At 52.1% G+C, this 16,593-nt stretch overlaps 6 protein-coding genes across 6 annotated transcripts; 2 read left to right on the forward strand and 4 right to left on the reverse strand.

Annotated features, from left to right (window-relative positions):
• Positions 1-439: 439 nt before the first annotated feature.
• T069G_02586 (TFIIE beta subunit core domain-containing protein) lies at positions 440-1,339 on the reverse strand (the record flags this gene model as incomplete). Its single annotated transcript, XM_056169796.1, has 1 exon — positions 440-1,339. The coding sequence occupies one exon, from the start codon at positions 1,337-1,339 to the stop codon at positions 440-442; it is 900 nt and encodes a 299-aa protein (XP_056030688.1).
• A 788-nt stretch (positions 1,340-2,127) lies between these two features.
• T069G_02587 (cytochrome b5-like heme/Steroid binding domain-containing protein) lies at positions 2,128-2,735 on the reverse strand (the record flags this gene model as incomplete). Its single annotated transcript, XM_056169797.1, has 3 exons — positions 2,128-2,298; positions 2,366-2,492; positions 2,623-2,735. 3 exons carry the CDS (start codon positions 2,733-2,735, stop codon positions 2,128-2,130), a joined length of 411 nt encoding a protein of 136 aa, XP_056030689.1.
• A 1,890-nt stretch (positions 2,736-4,625) lies between these two features.
• On the reverse strand, positions 4,626-5,817 carry T069G_02588 (f-actin capping protein alpha subunit domain-containing protein; the record flags this gene model as incomplete). The annotated part of the gene is made up of 7 exons (XM_056169798.1): positions 4,626-4,974; positions 5,026-5,163; positions 5,226-5,278; positions 5,338-5,427; positions 5,487-5,602; positions 5,674-5,692; positions 5,764-5,817. 7 exons carry the CDS (start codon positions 5,815-5,817, stop codon positions 4,626-4,628), a joined length of 819 nt encoding a protein of 272 aa, XP_056030690.1.
• A 512-nt stretch (positions 5,818-6,329) lies between these two features.
• Positions 6,330-7,596, reverse strand: T069G_02589 (transketolase, pyrimidine binding domain-containing protein; the record flags this gene model as incomplete). Its single annotated transcript, XM_056169799.1, has 2 exons — positions 6,330-6,367; positions 6,435-7,596. 2 exons carry the CDS (start codon positions 7,594-7,596, stop codon positions 6,330-6,332), a joined length of 1,200 nt encoding a protein of 399 aa, XP_056030691.1.
• A 1,103-nt stretch (positions 7,597-8,699) lies between these two features.
• On the forward strand, positions 8,700-11,001 carry T069G_02590 (cellulase (glycosyl hydrolase family 5) domain-containing protein; the record flags this gene model as incomplete). The annotated part of the gene is made up of 3 exons (XM_056169800.1): positions 8,700-9,110; positions 9,168-9,369; positions 9,422-11,001. 3 exons carry the CDS (start codon positions 8,700-8,702, stop codon positions 10,999-11,001), a joined length of 2,193 nt encoding a protein of 730 aa, XP_056030692.1.
• Positions 11,002-12,816: 1,815 nt separating this feature from the next.
• Positions 12,817-15,160, forward strand: T069G_02591 (major facilitator superfamily domain-containing protein; the record flags this gene model as incomplete). The annotated part of the gene is made up of 6 exons (XM_056169801.1): positions 12,817-13,133; positions 13,366-13,868; positions 13,956-14,484; positions 14,731-14,767; positions 14,852-14,921; positions 15,000-15,160. 6 exons carry the CDS (start codon positions 12,817-12,819, stop codon positions 15,158-15,160), a joined length of 1,617 nt encoding a protein of 538 aa, XP_056030693.1.
• Positions 15,161-16,593: the final 1,433 nt, after the last annotated feature.

The following is a 16,593-nucleotide window of genomic DNA, read 5'->3' on the forward strand; positions in this document are numbered from 1 at the left end:
CGTTCAAAAACATACAGAAGCCAAATCTGTAAAGCGTCGTCCGCACTTTCCGACTCTCTATCTTGAAGAAAGAAACATAATGCCCCATTACCCCGTGCCCCGTGGTAAGCTGTCGATTCATGTCGGGGATCAATTTTTTGCCTCGTCTTTCGTAGTATAAGAAAAACAAAATAAAGAAAAAACACCAATGCAAAAACTCCTTAAAACTCCATTCTAGTGCCTTCCTGCCAACCCACCAATCTGTGAGTGAAAACCAATCTTTGTCGTCTCTTTTTGTGTGTGGCCATTCATTCTCCGAATCAAGTCGATGTGGAAGAAAAAGTAAAAAGATGTTGAAAGTAAAACAATTCGCCAGCAATTCCCCGTAAAAATTATGTCCTTGCGCGTTATCCCGTACAGTTTGAATATGTCGTCCCCTCACATTCGCTTCATCTCCGCATCACCGTCTCATGCCGCTGTAATCGTTGAGCAGGTGCGTCATGTGCGTGTTGGTCGCCTTGCCAATGCGCTTGCCGGCCCTCTTCTTCTGCTGCTTGGGCTTCGCCGCCACCGCCGCGGCCTTGCGCGGGTCGTCGCTCGTCGGCTTCTGGCCAACGCTCACCAGCTTGCGGTGCATGTCGTCCAGGCTAGGCAGCTGCACGCGGCGCCACATGGCCTGGAACTCTGGCTCGACAGAGTTGTGCAGCGATGCGTCATCGGCCCACACGTACCGCGGGAAGTTGTCCTTCTTCGTGCGCACCACCAGGACCTTGTGCTCGTGCTCCAGCTTCGCCAGCGTGTCCTCGCAGTCGGGCCAGCCGTCCTTGAGGTCCTTGACCGAAACCCCCGAAGCATCCGTCTTGCGCTGCAGATGGGCCAGCAGCGACGTGGCGTCCTTGACTCCCGGGATGATGGGCCGGTGCTTGTACGTGCCCGTCTTCCACGTCTGCTCGCTCAGGCTCGGATCCGGCTTCCATTCCACCCGCGGGTGCCCCCTCAGCCCCTCCGTCAGCTCCTTCTTGTGCTCCTCCGTGTAGTTCCTCAGACTCAGGTGGTCGATGATGTCCGTGATGGTCTTTGCGTCGCCCTTCTTCTTCAGATACTCCACCGCAAACGTCATCTGCGTCTTGACCTCGGCACCGTATCCCGTCAGCTGCGGCTGCGAAAACGGCACTTCCGGAGCGACATCACGCTTCCTCTTTGATGTCGGCGTGTTGCTGTCTGAGGCGGCGGATGGCGAGGGCGATGGCGGAGCGAGAGAGGCCGTGGCTTTGAGGCTCGACGGGTTGGACAGTTTGGACGCGGCCGAGGCGAGACTGCCTCTGAATACGGAGGACTGCTTCTCTAGATACGACGACATGTTGGGCGGGGAATGACCTAGCAGCGGCAGCAGTATCGTAGAGGGGGGAGAAAAGAGAGGGAGCGAGGTGGTTGACGAGGGTTGATGAGCAGAGGTTGAAGCGGATGCAGAGTAAGTTCGTATGGGGACGGGAAGAAGAGGCTGATGCGACACAGTGTGGCGCATTAGCAATCAAGGTTGTGGCTTGACTCTTTTTTTTTCGGCTTATCAGTCTTATCGTTTGTTGAGAATGCCACGCAAGCAGAAACTGAGACCGGGGTGAATCTATTTGTTCAGATCTATCTGACATTCAAGTCAGTGCGTCTTCCGGTCATATGTTAGTACTTTGAAGTTGTGTTTGCAATCGGGCCAATGAGAAAAGCCAGTACAAAGAGCCTCGCTCTCTTTGTCATTTCCAACCTCACTTGCGGACTTTCATATGTGCATCGTGTCAACCAAAAAAACATTGATTATCGTAGATATCTAGCCCTGTATATTTTCCGTCAAAGGCATCATCTAGTTCATTCCTGTAACAATGACTCCCAATGGTCTAGTGCCCGAAAATTCTTGACAGCACGCCTCTATACTGTCACGCTTATCAAAATATCCCAGATCCGTTCCCCGGCGTGTAATTGCATGCTCGAAAAAGGTAACATGTCACAAATCCTCTCCCCAGTTCTTGTCCTGTTTACAACTTCGCGCGCTGAAGCGAAAGCTCGGGCATGATCCCCCCTTTTTCTTCTTCTTCTCTTCTTTTGTTTTTAAATTTTATATTCGTTGTTGAAACCCTGTCATGGATAGGATGCGATTTAGGCAGTCTGGGCAGTCTGCTCGGCGTTGGCCTGGATATACTGGTAGGCGAAGTAAGCGATGAGACCGCCAATGGCAACAACGCTGTAGAGGCCAAAGCCGCCGCCGGTGGTAGAACCGCCAACGGAGGGGGTGTTCTGGGAGACGGCCTTGGGGACAGGGTCGCCGGGCTGGAGACAAAACGTTAGTTGTGAACAAAGAAAGAGTGTCGCAAACAAGAGCTGATGGGGCGCATACCTGGCGCTTCAGGTCGCCGACAAGCAGCGTGGCGAGAGACTCGCGGGCCTCGTCGCTGTGGCCGACATCCTCGAAAGCCTCGGTGGCATCCTGACCGGCGACATCGAGCATGACCTCCTCACCACCACTAAGACACTGGTGTCAGCAAAGAAGAAAAAGATGACATTTCCATGCAACATTGGCACTGTCTCCCCTCTTGGGTAAAAAAGAGGGGAATCCAACAACCGGTTGCCGGGATCGGGAACTGCAAAACGTACGGGTGCTCGTCGACAAACTTGGAGCAGTCATAGACCTTGTCGTGGATCACGACAAAGAGGTCCTTCTTGGTGTTGTGCTCGGCAACATCCTGGTAAGAGTACTCTTGAGACATGGCGGGCGAATTGGGCTTAACGCAAGCAAATTGTTTAAAGAGAGAGTAAAGAGTAAGCGTAAGAGAGAGAGAGAAAAAGAAGAGCGGCGAGGAACCCCAAAAGGAACTTGGTTGGCAAAGTCGGTCAAAAAATGATGGTGGGAGAGAAAGAAGAGGAACAGCCGATGCGAGTACGATAAAATCGCTTTAAGCGTTATGGCCATCTCAGTCCCAGTTCTGCAAATGCCAACTAGCCATTTCACTCTGGCTGCTTAGCGTTTGTCGGGCCCCATCAAATCAATTCCGTTGGGCCCGCAGGGGTCATTGACTCGCCCAATCAGCCGCTGCAAAATTACCGCCTGGGCTGCTCTGATTCGCCTCGCTCCATGGCATCTCATCAATCCAGATTCTGAGGTGTTCCGGCGGCGTTCTCAGCCAACTAACTAGGTAGGCCTAACCGTCCAGCGATCCTGTCAACTTCGGATTACTTTTAAGCGCATCCCTCGTCTCAAATCCCAGCATCCTCCTGTTCACATCCTGCTATTAGCTGGTCTTCGGGTCAGCGACTGGCGGATCTCACAGGAACCCGAAAAACCGGGGGTACATCGGGGGTGTGGTAGCATTCGCTGATATGGAAGGCTTTGGAAAGCAGTGGTAGTAATGAATACTCCGCGCAATTCCCCATGGCATCTCATATCAGATGCCTTACACTAAGTGGAAAACGCTCCGATGTGAACAAAACTTCCCCAGCCAACGTCAAGATCCCACCAAGATCAAGACAACTTCATCGCCACCGGCTGTCTCGCCCACATGTAAATACATAGCCTTGACTCAATGGCCCCCCAAAGACATCAATCATATCCGGCCGTACCAATGAGCGTCGAATATACCGGCATTTACACTACAGCAGCAACCAACTCGGGTATCTCGAGCTCGGGATATGATCGGAAAGGCACATGCTAGCCCATCCACATCCTCTTATTCGCATTGCCCCAGAGTAGCATTAGCTCAAGAGACCAAGAGCGGGCTTATCTTAGCCTTGCTGCTAGGCCGTTCCCCCTCCCTCTTCCGTGCTGTCCTTCCGACTCCTCCAGAACGGGACTTGTCCACGGTTGTTGAGTACCGTGGTGAGCCGTCGTCTACTTTTTATTACTGTATGCTGTGGCTTTGTTTTTGGTATTCAGCATGTTCCGATTCCGAAAACCTCGGAAGATGCACATATTTCTGTCTCCTAATCCTAACCTCTCCTAAGTACTTTCTTGCGGTGGCACCTATTCCAATAACCCCGGATGTTCGATACTGTAATGTTACTGTTACATACGGAGTACTATTACTACTACATTGATATCACAGAGTGTCTTGTCTCACTTCGTAATCGCAAACGGTTGGCTGGCCTTGTCTCTTGTCTCAGCGGCCCCGCGTCATACCCGGAATATCCATGGACTACAGGTAGGTAGCTCTCCACAACTCGGTCTCAAGATGCAAGGCTGGGGTATCAACGACCAGCTTCGCTGTAACGCATATTTCGTACACGATTGTGCCAAGCAGGGAACGGCATTCGCCCAAGTGAAAATTTATTTTCAATGTACCAAGTATGATTAGTACATTCAGTTACTACTCATTCTTACCATTCTTCTAGCGATGCCCGCTCTTCCATGCAGTCAGATGGACGATTCCCAAAGCAGAATTTCCCGTGATACTACGGAGTACCAGGGCCGGGATATTCATGTTTCTGTAGTCCAAGCAGTAAGTAGGCCTAGTACGTATGACCGGAGGCGGGGCAGTAGTCAAACAGCAGCTGCTCTGTTCATTGCTCATATTCATTCTTTGACTCTATTAATCCATCGAAAAGCATCGTCTCCGTCTTGAAGCACCTTTCTTCCCAAATGGCCCAATCATAAATCACTAAAATCATCGCTTTGAGCTGCCACCACCAATGTCCTGACCCAGGCGGTAGCCCGTCACTCGGTCCCACTCGATCTTCTGCCTCGTTACCGGCAGCTGTCGCCGCAGACCCTTGAATGCACCTTCGCTCAGGCTCACGAAGCTCTTGTTGAGATCCTCCTGGTACTTCTTCTCTATCGACGCAATTTCCTTGACGATTCCGGCACCGGTGCCCGAGGGGATGGAGGCACTGACGGCCTTGTTGGTGAGCAGCCGCACATTGCCGTCTTCGTAATAGTGTACGTCAACCATGATGGTGCCCTCGAGGTTTCCGGAGCTGGGGTCAAAGGTATATACGGATCTCCATCGGCCGTTCCTGTAATCTGTAAGTATCTGTAGCATATCGTATGTTGTTGAGTGTTCGTACCAGAAGTTGTTGGGGCTATATTTGTTTGCTACAACGACAACAGCAACCTTTGAGTCGGATTCGACAGGGTATGCGCCAAGGGCAGCGTTGGGGAAGTGCTCCTTGACATAACCTCCCAAGCTCTTCAATGTTGATTTACTACCACAATGTCAGTCGGCTTGAAACTGGTGCCAACAAAGGTTCCGCTGCTGAGCACTCACACCAGGTCCGCCTGTGATCCTTCCAGCACGTAGCTCTGTACCGCACTAGCTTTCTGTGTCCCCAGTTAGCTCCAACTCTCCATATTGTAGCTGCTCGTAATGTCAAACGTACCTGAGCCACATGGTCCACCTCGAAGCTGGAGGAGCTCTCGACATCGTAGTATCGTCCGCCGCCCAGCGAGTTGTGCGGGCTGATCAAGACCTTTCGGCAGGTTAGCCGTCTCCCATCCCCGTAACACGTATATCCTCGAGGTGCCGTACCGGCTGGCTGCTTCCCGGCAGCTTGAGTGTGATAAACTGCTCCTCGTTGTACCGCTCGAAAGCCGGCGCCAGCTCGTCAACGATGTTGGGCTCGGAGGCCGTCAGGGCCTTGATGTCTGCAGAATCCGTGCGTCAATGGTTGCTCTTCGAAGCTTCAACAAGTATTCCGTCTTGGGCTGCATCGTACCGGCAACGACATCTGCGAGCTAATAGAAGTCGGGAGTTGGAGGTTAGCTTGCCAGCGATGACGCGTAGGGGGGCTTCGGGGGCAGCTCACCTCTCCCGGAGGAGCTCCCTGGACAAAGGAAGAAACCGTCTCGATATGCGACATTGTAGAGGTTTAGCTTGGAGGAGATGAGAGAAGTCGACCAGCTCTTTGGGAGCTTTGACGTACACCGCAATCGGGTAGGGGCCAGGAGATGAAGCATGGGCGGGGCATCGACACGAGGGGCAGTTTGGTCTCCATATCCAATCGCTAGCGGGGTACACAGCCGGACTATGGCCCTTGGCAGTGGTCGTACGTATTCTGTTACCAATTCAGCTTGCATTGATCCCTAATCGTAAGCAGGCATCAAGGCAGTTACAGATGCTCTTATTATACGCAGAAGAGATACCCCAGCTGTCTTATGTCTTGTTGCTGGTGAATGCTGCTTGGTGGCGCATCTCGAGTCGGGGAACTAAATCTCTCGATGCGCAATCAAGTCCCTAAAGCATAGATTTCGTACAGTGGCATGTTATGTGTTACATAAACATGAAGCTTTATTCTCTATTATTTACACTTATGCTAGGAAGAAGCTCTAGAAATTCAAAGATAAAGACACACGTTACTCGCTCCCCACATTCTTAGTACTGAACCGTCTTTTTAATACTGTCGTAAATTCCTGGAGAACACATCGTTAGCAAACCGACTCAAGCTACCCGAGAGGATATAGAGATGGAGATACTCACTTGCAACATCTGGGACGTGAAACTTTTCGAATATCAGAGCGTTGTGGATACTCCATCCAGCAACACGAGACACGGGAGCCTCGAGTCTGTTGAAGGTATCTGCGTTCTCTTGAATGGCGGCAGCCACCTCTGCACCAACACCCGCGTTCACCATGGATTCGTGGACGACCAGGACTCTTCCTGTCTTCTGAACGCTTTCAAACACAGTCTTCTTGTCCCACGGATAGATTGTGCGCAGGTCAATCAGCTCGACGGAGATGCCCAAATCCTCCTCTGCCTGCTTGATGGCCGCCATGCAGTTGTACAATGGCTGACCATATGAAACAATTGTGACATTCTTGCCCTCCTTGATAACTTCGGCCTTGGACAGCGGCAGCTCATACGGTGCCACGGGAACCTCCTCCACGGCGGCTCGGTACAGGATCTTGGGCTCCATGAAGATACAGGGGTCGTTGCTTCGGATAGCCGCCAGCAACAATCCCTTGGCCTGCAGAGGTGATCGAGGCATGATGACTCGCATTCCGGGGACGTGTGTGAACAAGGCCTCGGGAGACTGAGAGTGGTAGAGGGCACCGTGACCGACGGTTCCGCAGGGCATGCGGACAGTCATGCCTCCAGCACTTCGGCCATTGGCACCCTCGTAGTAGCGCTTCTTTGCCGCTTCGTTGACAATCTGGTCAAAGGCGGGAAAGACGTAGTCGGCGAACTGGATCTCGGCAACAGGCCGCATTCCCTCGACAGCCATGCCAATGGCAAAGCCGAGAATGCCCTGCTCCGTCAGCGGCGTGTTAAACACCCGGTCGGCTCCGTGCGTCTCTGCGAGCTTCATGGTGCACCGAAAGACACCGCCAAAGGCAACGTCCTCGCCAAACACGGAAACCGTCTCATCCTCTGTCAGGGCGATGTTGAGGGCGTCGTTGATGGCCTGGAACAGGTTCATCTTCTTGGTCGCGCCATGGAGGACGTCGGAGGAGATCTCCGTGTTCTGCTTGGCTATCGCCGACGTGTGAGCCAGCAGAGGGGTTGTCGAGTAGTCAATGGGCAGGTTGAGCTTTGCGTTCGGGGGGTGTGTGGAATAGCATCGTGCCAGATTCAGAGCTGCTGATGGAGTTCGGGGATGCGCCAGCGCTCCCTTCAAGTGACGAACCGCCTGACGCTTCATGGTGATTCTGATGCTGTGGGTGAGGATGAGGATCAGAAAAGAGTCGAGAGATCCGGGGTCCAAGATATTGCGATTCCTGCGCCCAAAGTAATTCTCATCGGTCGTCGTCGGTTTAGACGGATGGCAATGGCGCTCGGCTTGCTGCGGCCTGTCGCGGGGCTGGAGCCGGCAGAATTGGCGTCTGTGGTTTAGACGGTGAAGCTAAGGTAATAAGCATGGGGTAAGTGGTCTGGAGAACCGAGGAGGTGCGAGCCTTAGGTAATCTGGAGTTTGTATTTGTTTGTAGACTAGTAGGGAGCTTATAATATGCAGATGCAGCTGTCAAGAGAAATGATTGCAGTCATCAACAATTTGTTAGTGCAGGGTAATATGTACTTTGTAAGTATGGAGAGCCTGTTCAAGCTGCTGATAGGTAAGTTGAAATGAGCTAACGAGTGTGCTACTGTTACTTGTTACACTAATACTACAGAGTCTCTGTTGAAGAGATGGAAACAATTATTCTATAAACTCTAGAATACCCCTTTAATGTATGAAATGTTTAGTCGCGCTTAAGATGATGGTGCAAATCCCCAGCCGGTGGCTGGTGGTTGGTGTTGTTGCCAAGAATCGTCTTCGTATAGCTTCCGCATAGAGTACACCGTCCTTATCGCTATACCAGAATCAATACGCGTGCTCTCAGCAATGTATTTGCACCAACAAAACCTTTTCCGACGTCCTTCTGGAATCTATAACTCGTATTTTTACACGCTCAATGCAAACCGGCGGCAATCCTTCCAATTATAACTCTGCATCTTTTGCTCCGCCGTGCCGCTTCCGGGCCTGGTGCCGTCCTCCCGGCCGAATCTCCGATTTGGGTCGTGTTGCCCAGCCAACGAGCCAAGCCTTGGCAATCTGACCTGCAAAACTCAGCCCAGTGACGTGTATAATCGGTTAAACGGCCATGGCATTGTTTTGAGTCCTTTGTAGAGCATGTGGAATTTTGTTTTTTCTTCTTTTAATGGTTTCTTCAGCTTCTTTGCAGCGTTAATTTAATAGAGATCGATGCGTTTTCGAGTTCATGCGTTCTGTATACTAGCGAGCTCCAGCTCGATCACGACGTTACGATGAGCGACACGGACGTACCGCGTGCGCACCACCACCGCAACCGCAGCGCACGAGGCGAATCATCCAGAAGAGATAGGAACAGGGACAGAGAAAGGGACAGGGACAGGCCGCCGCGGACGAAAGGATCGCGGACGCGGAGAGGCGCCAGCAGCGCAGATGAAGGCAGAGCCGACAGACGCAGCAGGTCGCAGTCGCTTTCCGCAAATGCGCTGGCGCAACTGAACCAGGACAATGTGAAGCAGCAGAGACAGGCTGATCGCGAGCGGAGGAAACGAGACCGCGACCGTGGGAGAGGAGGGGTAGACCCTGATGAGAGAGCCCGAGAGCGCGCGGAGAGACACCAAAGGCGAGAGCGAGAACGCGAGCGAGAACGGGAACGGGAGCGGCAGCGAGAGCGGGAGAGAACAAGAGCAAGAGAGAGGTCGCCCAGTCCCGATCCAGAGACTGAGCCAAGCATTGTGCCAAAGAAATACCGCAAGCCTAGCAAGCAGAAAAAGTCCAGAGTTGTCAGCGGGGCAGTGATGGAGGAGGGGAGGTCCAAGGGATGGCGGTTCGGGTTTGGGTTTGGGGGTCACTCGCGGGATGATAGCTATGACAGTCTAAGAAAAGAAGACATGTATAGTCAGCCGGAGAAGAAGAAGAAAAAGGGGATGTCCAAGAGAAAGAAATGTAGGTTGGCGATCAGCGACTGCTTAGAAGAATCACTAACCTTTGTTGCTAGGGATTATTGGAGGAATAGTTGCCCTTGTTCTACTCATCATCATAATCGTCGCCGCGGTGCTCGGCTCAAAGCACAAATCAGGCGGTGGTAGTAGCGATGATTCGTCGTCTGGGTCTTCTGCAAGCAGCAGCGATGTTCCGCTCAAATACAAAAATACAGATCTCGACCCTTCGACGTGGGCGAGCACAGAAGATTTCAATACTACCTTTACCGACGAGATGGTTGGAGGTCTTCCTGTAATGGGTCTTTACTCGAAATGGGACGATTCTACTCAGGCGAACAGCAAGGTGCCCGCGCTGGATAAGCCTTGGGGGGACTATTCGAAAACACCAGCTAAAGGAGTCAACTTGGGAGGGTGGCTATCGATTGAGCCTTTCATCACACCATCTCTCTTCAACTATCCTTCTGGTTCCGGAATCGTGGACGAATGGACCCTATGCGCGCATCTCGGGTCCAAGGCCGCATCGACGATTGAGAATCATTACAACACCTTTGTTACTGAGGATGATTTCAAAGCTATTGCCGACGCCGGTCTGGATCATGTCCGCATTCCGTTCTCGTACTGGGCTGTCCAAGTTTACGACGGTGACCAGTACATCTATCGAACTTCGTGGCGATACCTCCTGCGCGGCATCGAGTGGGCTAGGAAATACGGTCTACGGGTCAACCTCGACTTACACGGCCTACCAGGGAGCCAGAATGGATGGAACCACAGCGGCAGACAGGGCACAATCGGCTGGCTCAACGGCACCAACGGGGCTCTAAACGCACAGCGATCCCTCGACATTCACAACAGCCTCTCCCAATTCTTCTCCCAGGACAGATACCAGAACATCATCACGCACTACGGCCTGGCCAACGAGCCTAAAATGACCTTCCTCAAGGCCAGTGACGTTGTCAACTGGACGGAAACGGCATTCACCATGGTTCGCAAAAACGGCTTCAAGGGGCTGGTCATCTTTGGTGATGGCTTCATGGGCCTGGACAACTGGCAGGGTCTCATGCAGGGCTACGACGGGCTGGTTCTCGATGTCCACCAGTACGTGATTTTCAACCAGAACCAGATCGACTACACGCACCAAAAGAAGATACAGTACGCGTGCCAGGGATGGACACAGCAGGCGCTGCAGAGCCAGGACAAGAGCACGGGCTACGGGCCCACGCAATTCGCCGAATGGTCTCAAGCAGACACAGACTGCGCCCAGTACGTGACAAACGTCGGCCAGGGCAACCGGTGGGAGGGCACGCTCAACACGGGCAACGCGAGCACGGCGATCCTGTCGCCAGACTGCCCGACCAAGAACAGCCAGTGCTCGTGCGACAACGCCAACGCGGACCCGAGCAAATGGAGCGCCGAGTACAAAAAGTTCTTGTCCATGTTTGCTCAGGCGCAAATGTACAGCTTCGAAAAGGGGCTCGGCTGGTGGTACTGGACGTGGAAGACGGAGAGCTCGCCGCAATGGAGTTATCAGGCCGGGATGGCGGCGGGCGTGTTGCCGCAGAAGGCGTGGGAGCGGGATTTCAACTGCGATACAGACGTGCCGGACTTTGCGGCGAGCGGATTGCCAGAGTATTATTGATTTTTTTTTTTACTGTTATTTTGTCTTGTTCGGGGGAGGCTGATTGTTACATATCCGGCGGGGAGGAAGGGGAAGATTGGGGAGGATGCGAGTATGCATAATTTGGAGAATACCCTGTTGTTTTGCGTTTTATAGAATGCCTGTTGGTGTACATACGAAGAGCTCATGTTGTCTGCGAGCAGGTCGGGGAGTTTTATGATTGGCGTTGGGTATGTTGTTTTAGACTTGTATATCGATATTGGAGGTGACGATGCCTGACGATGGAGATGTAGCAGATGAAGGTGTTAGTGATGCCTTGGCATTACGCTGTAAATGGCGCGAAGGAGAATATACGAGACCGAGAGGATTGATAATCTCAGCGACTTTCTCGGCCCCCAGATATGATGCGCTCGCGAGTCAGCAACAGGTCGTGATATTTCCGCTTGGCGCGTGAGCAGCTGCAGGGCGACCGTGCAGCTTAACATTGGCATCGAATCTACGGATTAAAGATGACTCTTTTAAACGCGAGAGCGAGAGCGAGACCCAGCCGCAGCACCCGCGATACCCGAAGCTTCGCGCTTTTCTCCTAAGGCCTAAGGCCTAGGGCGATTCGTAACGCCGAAGAGCCTTTACGCAATATGCGTGTGTGGCTGAACTGTTTGAAGGTCTGAGCTTTTGGTTAGGTACAGGTAGGCCTAATTGAGTTTACAGTACGTCCTTGTTCTTTCGAGGTCTTTATTAATTCGTAATGCTAGGTATGTAAGCAGCTCACACCGTTCGTTCTCGTATCATCCGGATTAGTTGTAGTATCAACCCCCCGGTGCCTTGGTCTCCACGTGGGAAACAATGGGACAAAGACCCTGTCCTTACTCGTACACTGGAAGAATTAAAATTTGGGCTTTCTGAATACATCTGAATACGTGAGGAAGGGCGTCCAATCGCCGAGATGGGAGCTTGCGTTTCTTGCTTGTTGGTCATGGGAATTAGAAGGGTTTACCAGCTCTAGGAACAAAGACCCAGGTAGGATCAGAGCTTGCAGTACATGTACATAATAACACTGGTAGTTGGACAAATAAGAAACATAAGCCAAGAAAACCAGGGAAAAAAATCAATTTCCTCCTGGGGTAAGTATTGCCGCCGAGAGCTGCCGGGGAGAGGAGAAAAGGACCGGACGTATGCATAGCCTGATTTGGAGTGTGCCCGGCAGTTAGCGGACCGCACCTCTCGTTTCGCTCTTTTTGGTGTTTGACCTTGTTGGATTCTCGCTCTTCGCCTTTATGTAAAACCGTCCGGGCGGGATCCACTGACTGACGATGGCGATTGACGACGGCTGATTAAGAGCTTTTTCGTCGAAGGCTGGGGCTGGTGATTGGTAACATTGAGTCCTATTCTGTTGTCGTAGGGTTGCTTTGCCCATTCCTTTTTCTCTCTTTCTTTACTCCGAGTGGGTTTTCGGATAAGAGATTTATTCCAACGATCGACGACTACTTGGCCGGGGATACTCGTACAGATTCGGGCGTATTCTGGAGGGGGGTTCCATTGATAATGCTTCACCGTCACGTCACCTCCTGATTGATAATGCCTGCGTAGCACATCTTGGCCACCATTGCCAGAATCTGCTATATACAAGGGCGTTGATCCACTGGGTCATCATCTTGGCTCAACTCTCATCAAACACACTAGCATTATCTCATCAGAATCCTCTTTTACACAGCTTCACCACAGTCTCACACTCCGAGACTGTTGAGAGAGATACACATAGAGAGACACAGAGTTGCTAACCTAATGACGGCACCGACACCGGACGGGGACACGGCATCGACGCTGTCGCCCGACATGGCGGACCGCGAAAAGGGCGAAAAGCCCTACGAGAACCCCAGCCTGGGGGAGGACGCAGATGACTTGCGGCTGGAGATGACGCCGTCGACAGGGAGCTCGGTGAGGGAGGACCTGGACCGCACGCGGTCGCAAAACGGCTACGGCGTATCAGACGAGCAGCGCGGCGATAAGGCGTTAGAAGCTGGCCAGCCGCAGACGGATCCGTACGAGGTTGGCTGGGATGATGGGGATAACGATCCGTTGTGTCCTCGGAGCTTTAACAAGGCGCGCAAGTGGCTGATTGTGCTTATTTGCGCGTGTGGGAGTCTTACAGTGTAAGTCTCGATGTTTTATTTGATTTTGATGTGGTTGATATCATTGTTTGGATTGTGTGAGACAAGAGCAGCAAAAAAGAGAGACATGGTCAAAGAGATGGACACACGCCTTGGTGAAACCTTATGGCGCTTGTTTCCGTTGCATTTGTCTCACTTACGGCACATTTATGTTTAGGTTACTAGCAACAAGAGTTCAATCGCTGACATGGAGTTAATCTCTTGTGCAATACAGGACATGCGCCAGCTCGATATACACTTCAACCTACGCGCAAATGGAAGCCGAATTCCACAATGTGCGCGAGATTTCCGACCTCGGCCTGTCAACGTTCGTCCTGGGCATCGCCATTGGGCCTATGCTTCTAAGTCCTCTGAGCGAGTTCTACGGCCGCCGGCCCATCTACCTGGTATCATGGACCATGTATCTCATCTGGCTGATTCCCTCGGCCGTGGCCAAGAACATTGCCACCATGGTTGTCGTCCGCTTCTTCGACGGCCTGGCGGGCAGCGCCTTTCTGACCGTGTCTGGCGGCACCGTGGGCGATTTGTTTGCGAGACACGAGTTGCAGCTGCCCATGGCGGTGTTTAGCATTGCCCCCTTTGTAGGACCCAGCCTTGGACCTCTACTGGGAGGCTTCATCAACTACTTTACGCATTGGAGGTGGACCTACTATGTCCTGCTCATCTGGGCTGGCGTCATGTGGGTTGCCATCGTTGTCCTTGTGCCGGAGACGTACCGTAAGCTATAATCCTCTCTCCCTTATTAACAAGTACAGAAGAAACCATTGAATGACTGACATGAGAGTTTTGACGTGTCGCTTATAGATCCGATATTGCTCAGAAATAAGGCTCGCAAGTTGCGAAAGGACACCGGCGACGACCGGTGGTTGGCCCCCTCGGAAAAGACGCAAAAGACTGTAGTCCAGGCCGTGGGCACCTCCTTGCAGCGGCCCTTTCAGCTGCTCATCTTCGAGCCCATGTGCCTCAGCCTGTGCATCTTCACCGCCATTCTGCTGGGCATCCTCTACCTCTTCTTCGGCGCGTTCCCGCTCGTCTTCGCGACGAACCACGGCTTCAACCTGTGGCAGATTGGCCTGACTTTCGTGGGCATCGGCGTGGGCATGGTGCTCGGCATGCTGACGGACCCGGTGTGGTTCCGCATCCGCGCCAGGCTCATGGCCAAGCTGGAGCAGGAGACTGGCGTTGCCGGCGGCAGCGAGCCCGAGTTTCGGCTGCCGTCGGCCATCGTGGGGTCCGTCCTGGTGCCCATTGGCATCTTCATGTTTGGGTGGACGACGTACTCGTCGGTGCCCTGGATCGTGCCCATCATTGGATCGGCCATCTTTGGATTGGGGTGAGTCTATCTTTGAGCCACGGTGACGCAGCGTTGCAAATAGTGGGATCCTTGTTTCTTTGATACCACCCTCCTTCTTCCTCTCCCCCCTCCCTCCAGCCCTCCCTTACTCTTCTGCCCCTCCTCAGCCGGTTTCACGTTTTGCTCTCAGTGGGAGGAGCAGAGCATGACCTGTTTCGGTTTGGAAAGTAAACATCCTCATTGGATCTTTGATTCGGTGGCTGACTCTGGATTTTCCTTTTGCAGCAACCTCCTTGTATTCACCAGCGTCTTTACGTTTTTGGTAAGTTTTCAAAATTCCGTAGGATGCCTGACTCATGTTGGGTTAATTTCAGCAACACGTACTGACTGACGGATGTGTATTCAGGTCGACGCCTATCCCATGTATGCCGCCAGTGCCCTCGCCGCCAACGCATTTGTGCGCTGTTCATTCGCAGGTATGCCAAGTCAATGATCTGTCATGCTTTGTATGAAGCCGTGGCGTGATGTGATGCTAACTTTTGATGGTCCTGCAGCTGTGTTCCCCCTGTTTGGTACACAAATGTATAACAAGCTCGGATTCCAGTGGGCGTCGTCGCTATTGGCGTTCCTAACCGTGGCCATGATGCCGTTCCCCTACCTTTTCTTTAAATACGGCAAGAAGATTAGGAGCAAGAGCAGATTTGCCAAGAATTAGGAGGCGGCTGCTTGCTCTACCTCTGGCTTTTAGAAGTGGCTTGAAGAGGGGGAGGACAAAAGACAAGGGGGGAGGTGTACGATGCACTGTAATCGTACCTGTGTGGGAGTGCAATACTAATTAATATCAGGGCATTTTGGGATAATACGTTTTGTTTTAGGGCGTAAAGGAAAAGTCAAGAAAGAGAGAAGGAGAAAAGAGAAAAGAGACAAGATGTGATGGATTTCTTTCGGACTATGGACTATCGGATAAGACACCACGTCTCGGCTAGACCCCGAGGCTGTAGCATGGGATGAGCGACATGACGGATATGACTTATAGACTATGATACTAATAAGAGAGAAGAAATTGGATTATATCACACCGATAAGGGGATGAATGACCAATCGAGTAAGAAGAGTTGCCTCTTGTGGACAGGGATTGAATGTGAGTCACGGGCGTCTGCATGAGAGCGTCTCTGGGCGTAAAAGCAAGAAAGAGCACGCGTCAACTAGGACGCAAGGGGGATTACTATGGAGAGCAAGGACGAGACTTGCCAAGGCCAGAGAGAGAAGCCATTTCGTGAAGCTGTGTGGTGGCCTTGGGTTGTGTGGCTTGCGGAGAATGGGTAGCCAAGCCACGGATGGCTTGTTGGGATACATGAAGGCGGCGTTTAAAGTTGAGAGGAGGGGGCAACTTGGGATTTTACCGTTCATGGAAGAGACAACTCGTGATGAGCTAGGAGACATGAAGGATTCAAGCTGGGCAAGGAACTAAATACATCCATACTATACTTGATATTACCTAGGTAGTGAGTGACGCTCGCCGAGGTTTGGTAGATTTACAGTCCCAGTTTCTGCCGTCCCTGATTTGACAGTTGAGTCCATGGCACGGCAGGATGCGGAGCTGAGCTCCAAGAACCAATAGAGAAGTTGCTGTGATGCGCAAGGGCAGAAACAGGGCTTTTTCTTTTTTTTTTTTCTCCATTCGAGTCTTTGCCTTTTGGGGGTGGGTTGCAGCAACTCTACAGCCTGGCCTAGATGCGGGTGATACGGGCCTGCGGATTACGCAGTACAAAACGTCCAGTCCATGCAATTGACTTCATGGAGCGGTGGCATGCCGTGGCATGTGAGACTGCATGTAAGGGGAACATGGATTATCCATGTGAGAGACTGGAGAGTTTATGCTGTGTTTGAGACAATGTGGACAGCGTATACTCGTAGATGAGATGGACTTGGGGGCAAAGTCCCATGTCATTTTGGGGGCAGACAATGAGCAGCCGTCGAGTAACAAGGTCATGCATGTTTTACAACAATGAGTAGGCAGGGCGGTTGGTCATTGTTTTCCAAAAATGCTCAACCGCCTGCACGACTCCTCAATAGGGGGCAAGCTACCTTCGTATACAATTTACAGCTGCATTTGCATTGACACACACAATGTTCAGGGGGTTGGTT

Source organism: Trichoderma breve, chromosome 2 (assembly GCF_028502605.1).
Source record: "Trichoderma breve strain T069 chromosome 2, whole genome shotgun sequence".
Lineage (NCBI taxonomy): Eukaryota > Fungi > Ascomycota > Sordariomycetes > Hypocreales > Hypocreaceae > Trichoderma > Trichoderma breve.